Consider the following 4,710-nt stretch of genomic DNA (forward strand, 5'->3'; position numbering starts at 1 on the left):
TCAGTTACACTCTTAGGTTCAATAAAGGATACATAGCAGAAATTGGTTACCTCATTACAAACTTGTTGTCGAGTTCTCATTTTATCATTAACATTTCCAATAACATCAGAGGGTGAGTGATCTTTCTGAACTTGTTTAGCACCAGGTCTGCGTATCACAGGATTGAAATGCTGGTTACAATCCTCAAAATCAGTTCCAGTACCACCTACAGGTTCGTGAGTTTCTAGATCTGTATCTTCACTGCTTGGTTCAACCTGTAATATGAAAGTGTCATTTACAACCACATTAGCTGATTCCATCATAATTTTAGTGCGACTATTAAACACCCTATATGCTCGACTATTCATAGAATATCCAAGAAATATTCCAACATCACTTCTTGCATCAAATTTTCCAAGATACTCCCTGTCTTTGTAAATGTAGCATTTACTACCAAAAGTCCTTAAGTGCTTCACATTTGGTTTCTTCCCTTTCCAGATTTCATATGGAGTGCTCTTGGTATGTGGCCTGAAAAATACACGGTTAGATGTATAGCATGCAGTACTAATGGCTTCAGCCCAAAAATGATCTGTCAAATTGGCACTTTTCAACAAGACACGAGCCATGTCAAGAAGGACTCTATTTTTCCTTTCAGCTACCCCATTTTGTTGGGGAGTGATTGGAGCAGAAAATTCATGTTTTATTCCTTTTTCACAACAAAATTTAGAGAAAGCTTGATTTTCAAATTCCGTTCCATGGTCTGTCCTAAGTCTCATGATACAAGAGTTACTGTCATATTTTTCATTCATGATTAACTTGTACAAAACATAGAAGGAATTAAAAGCTTCTGACTTATCATGCAAAAAAATTGACCCAAGTAAAACGTGAGAAATCATCTACTAAAACAAGAGTATATTTCTTTCCTCCCAAGCTAGCAACTTGTATTGGACCAACTAAATCCATATGCATCAGTTCCAAAGTTTTAGAAGTAGAGATTGAGTTTGTAGCTTTGTGAGGGTTTTTGGTTTGCTTCCCCAGTTGGCACCCTTCACAGACACCCTCACGTTTACCTGAAAGATTAGGCAATCCTCTTACAGATTCACAGTTGGACAATTTAATTAAATCTTGATAATTCATGTGTCCCAAACGTTGATGCCATAAATCAAGATGATCTTTACTTGTCCTAAAACAAACTTGAGAAACTTCATTAGTGGAAAAACAATAACAATTGTCAGATGATCTATTTCCAGTCATCACATTTGATCCATCTTGATTATTGACAATACATTGGGTTTTAGTAAAACTTACCTCACCCATTTCATCACAAAGTTGACTTACGTTGATGAGATTTGCTTGAAGATTTTCAACTAATAAAACATTGTCCAAGTTAGGTGTACCAATTGCCATAATTCTTCCTTTGCCCAAAATCTTGGATTTTCTTCCATCTCCAAAAGTGACCATTCCACTCACGCCTTCTGTAGAGATTTCTGAAAAATATGATTTCTCACCAGTCATGTGTCTTGAACATCCACTATCAAAATACCAAGATTTAGATTTAGAGTCAGAGAGAGCAGTAAGAGCAACAAAACATTTCACATCTAATATTTCATGAACATTAGTTTGATGTGTATCGTTTGAAATTGCCACCAAGCAGTTTTGATTATCCTTTCTCCTCCACACTAGATTTGAAGTTGGTAAAGATAAGGAACGAGAAAGTTTTGACAACCTACTTACCTCTTTTACAAGATAAGCAATCTTGTGTTGAATTCTTACCTGTCCCTCCTTGGTGGGTTTTTGACTTACTGAAATCTGTTGAAGCAGTTTGCATTTTGGTCGGATGTGTCCAAGAGCTCCACAATAGTGACACGTAGGTATGAATCTCCAAGTTGTTTGAGAGGTTGAAATACCAGTAGAAAGTGATGGTTTGACAAACTTTGTGACGGATACAGCGGAAGACTTGTTTATTGAATCAAAACCCAAGCCACGTTTGTCTCCATTGCTTCGACCCATGCTAATCATTTTGTCAATCTTTTCTGCACCAATTGTCAAAGCAATAATCCTTTCCTTTGAACTTTTAAGCTCAATTTCAAGAACTTGTTTGTTAGAGGTCAAAGAATCAATTAATTTATTTTGATCAATGCATTTTTTCTGAAGTATTTCCAATTTTTCATACATACCTTCACCAATTGATTCTGGTTCAGCAGCAGAGGATTGTAATGTCCTGGCAATCCTACTGTTTTCGAGCTCCAGCACAGCAACCTTTTTGGCAAGCTCTTTGTTGTGTTGATTAAGTTTCTGAGAAGCAGCTAGAAGATCGTCATACTTTTCCAGCACATAACCAATATTTGGTTCTTCATCATTCCCATTGTTTTGCTGTGCCTTATCCAAACTGACAGTGGTGATTAATGCAATGGTATTTTCTTCACTTTCTGATTCTGAATCACTGTCACTCCAGGTTACATTCAGTGCTTTGGCTTTGCCGTTTTGCTTCTTTTGTGTGTTGGCACATTCAGAGGATATATGTCCATATCCTTCGCATTCATAGCACTTGACTCTCTCTTTAGTAGTCTTCTTCTCAGTGAACCTGCGAGATTTTACATTACCATCAGTATAATCACCATGCTTAACTTTTGAATTTATACCTGAGTGATTTCTTGAATCATGACTTCTGGAATTTTGATATTTGAAAAACTTCTTGAATTGTCGTGAAAGATAAGCAAATTCCTCCCCATTGAATTCTTCAGATTGGTGTTCACCATCTTCTTTATCAACTACTTTAAGAGCAACGCTTTTATTCTTCTTAGGAGCTAGATGCTTCATCTCATAGGTTTGAAGCGACCCTATGAGTTCACGAACTTTCATAGTATTCAGGTCACGAATCTCTTCAATGGCTGTGATCTTTGGTGAAAAACGTTGAGGCAAGGACCGTAAAATCTTTTTCACCACCCTATCTTCTGGAATTTTTTCACCTAAACTTGAACATGCATTCACAATAATGCAAAGTTTGGCATAAAATTCAGAAAAGGTTTCATTCTCATCCATCATGATTTTCTCAAACTGTAGAGTGTGCATTTGAAGCTTGGCTCCCTTAACAGTATCTGTTCCTTCATGGGTGACCTGCAAAATATCCCAAGCTTCCTTAGAAGTATCACAACTAGATATATATTCAAATTGATCGGAAGAGACAGCAGTAAATATAGCATTTAACCCCTTTTGATTATTTGTACTGTGTGTGGCTTCTGCAGTGGTCCACTCCTCTCTAGATTTGAGAACTGTGATTTCTTCATCTCCTTTTCCGATCTTCTTTGCGGGATCAGAAAAGCCATGAACCACTGTATACCATACACGTTCATCTAAGGACCAAAGAAACGACTTCATTTTAGCCTTCCAAGCACCATAGTTGTGGCCATCGAAGTATGGTGGGTGTGCAACAGAACCAGCGGCACGATCCATCCTAAGGTATGTTAGATCTAGCTGAGTATGTCCAGCAACCTGCTCTGATACCAATTGAAAATACCTGTAGGATATCTATAAATGCCTGGAGAAGGTTAAACAAGCAGATTCGGATTTTTAACAATAAATAATGATCAACCTTTGAAGCAGGATTGATATGAGTTATCAATCCTGAGATGTGCAAAGCTTAAAATAAAAGAACACGCAGATATTTATTTTACGTGGTAAAACCCCACCTCTGGGGAAAATCCACGGGACTCCTTAGTCCAGAACTAATCCACTATAGAATTGAGATTACAAGAAGTATGCACACACACTGGTCTTAGACTCAATCTAGACAATGTTTACCGACTTCTTCGTAACTCAACTTCTGTCACTAGATGATCTTCGACACTTCTTATGTTGAATTAAATATTGGTCACGATTGCTTCAAGCTCACCGGAGGATAAACGCACCAAACGTCTTGGTGTCCTTAACCATATGAGACACCGACATGCTTATGTATGCAATATGAATGATGAATGAATTCGATCAATCACCAAGCAACCGAAGCACTTGATGACTTACCGAGTAAAACTAAGTACTGCAGCTTTTCCAAAATAGATTCAATATACCCCAACAATTTCATACGTTGAAAAGCTACCAATGAAAAGAAACAAACAGCCTTTTATTCAAAGCAAGTTTCTCTCACAAGAGAGAAACTTGCGAGACTACACTTCCAAAACAATTACAACGCTAAGGCCAATTCACCTAAGACTACTTAAACCGGTGCAATATGATCTGCTAAATGAGACGCCACACAAGGGTATGATTAACAATATAAATTCTGATTCAATAAAAATACAAAGTCTGATTCATTAAGGACTCTTAATGATGTTACCAACCGTCCACTTTTATGAAGAATCAATTGACTCCTAAAGCAAGGTAATTGGAAGATAAGCATTGTGCACGTCACTTAGGAAAAGATAATATTTTAACTTAAATCAAGATAGAGTTCAACTAGAAAAGTAATCTTAAGAGATAAAGTCTAATCCTATTAAAAATAAGATTAATATAAAAATACTTGATTGAAAAAAAAAAAAACTCAAACTAGAAATCCTATAATGAATGCATGATCATGTCATGATTTACCTGAAATCAAGTTTCTCATATCGGTCAAGTCATGCCTCGGATGTATGGGGTTGAATGAGTTGTGCCAAAACGTCCAGTAACAATTCTTCACACACTAATTTTCAACCTATGCTAGAGTCTAGGAAATGACAATACAATTTTCATACT

The 4,710-nt window shown here is 36.7% G+C and overlaps 1 protein-coding gene across 1 annotated transcript; it reads right to left on the reverse strand.

Annotated features, from left to right (window-relative positions):
- Window positions 1–947: 947 nt before the first annotated feature.
- Window positions 948–3,432, reverse strand: LOC117635415. Its single transcript, XM_034369741.1, has 2 exons — window positions 1,288–3,432; window positions 948–1,049 (listed from the first exon to the last, which is right to left on the reverse strand). Exons 1-2 carry the CDS (start codon window positions 3,430–3,432, stop codon window positions 948–950), a joined length of 2,247 nt encoding a protein of 748 aa, XP_034225632.1.
- Between the last annotated feature and the right edge of the window lie 1,278 nt (window positions 3,433–4,710).

This window comes from Prunus dulcis, chromosome 7 (assembly GCF_902201215.1).
Source record: "Prunus dulcis chromosome 7, ALMONDv2, whole genome shotgun sequence".
Taxonomy (NCBI): domain Eukaryota; kingdom Viridiplantae; phylum Streptophyta; class Magnoliopsida; order Rosales; family Rosaceae; genus Prunus; species Prunus dulcis.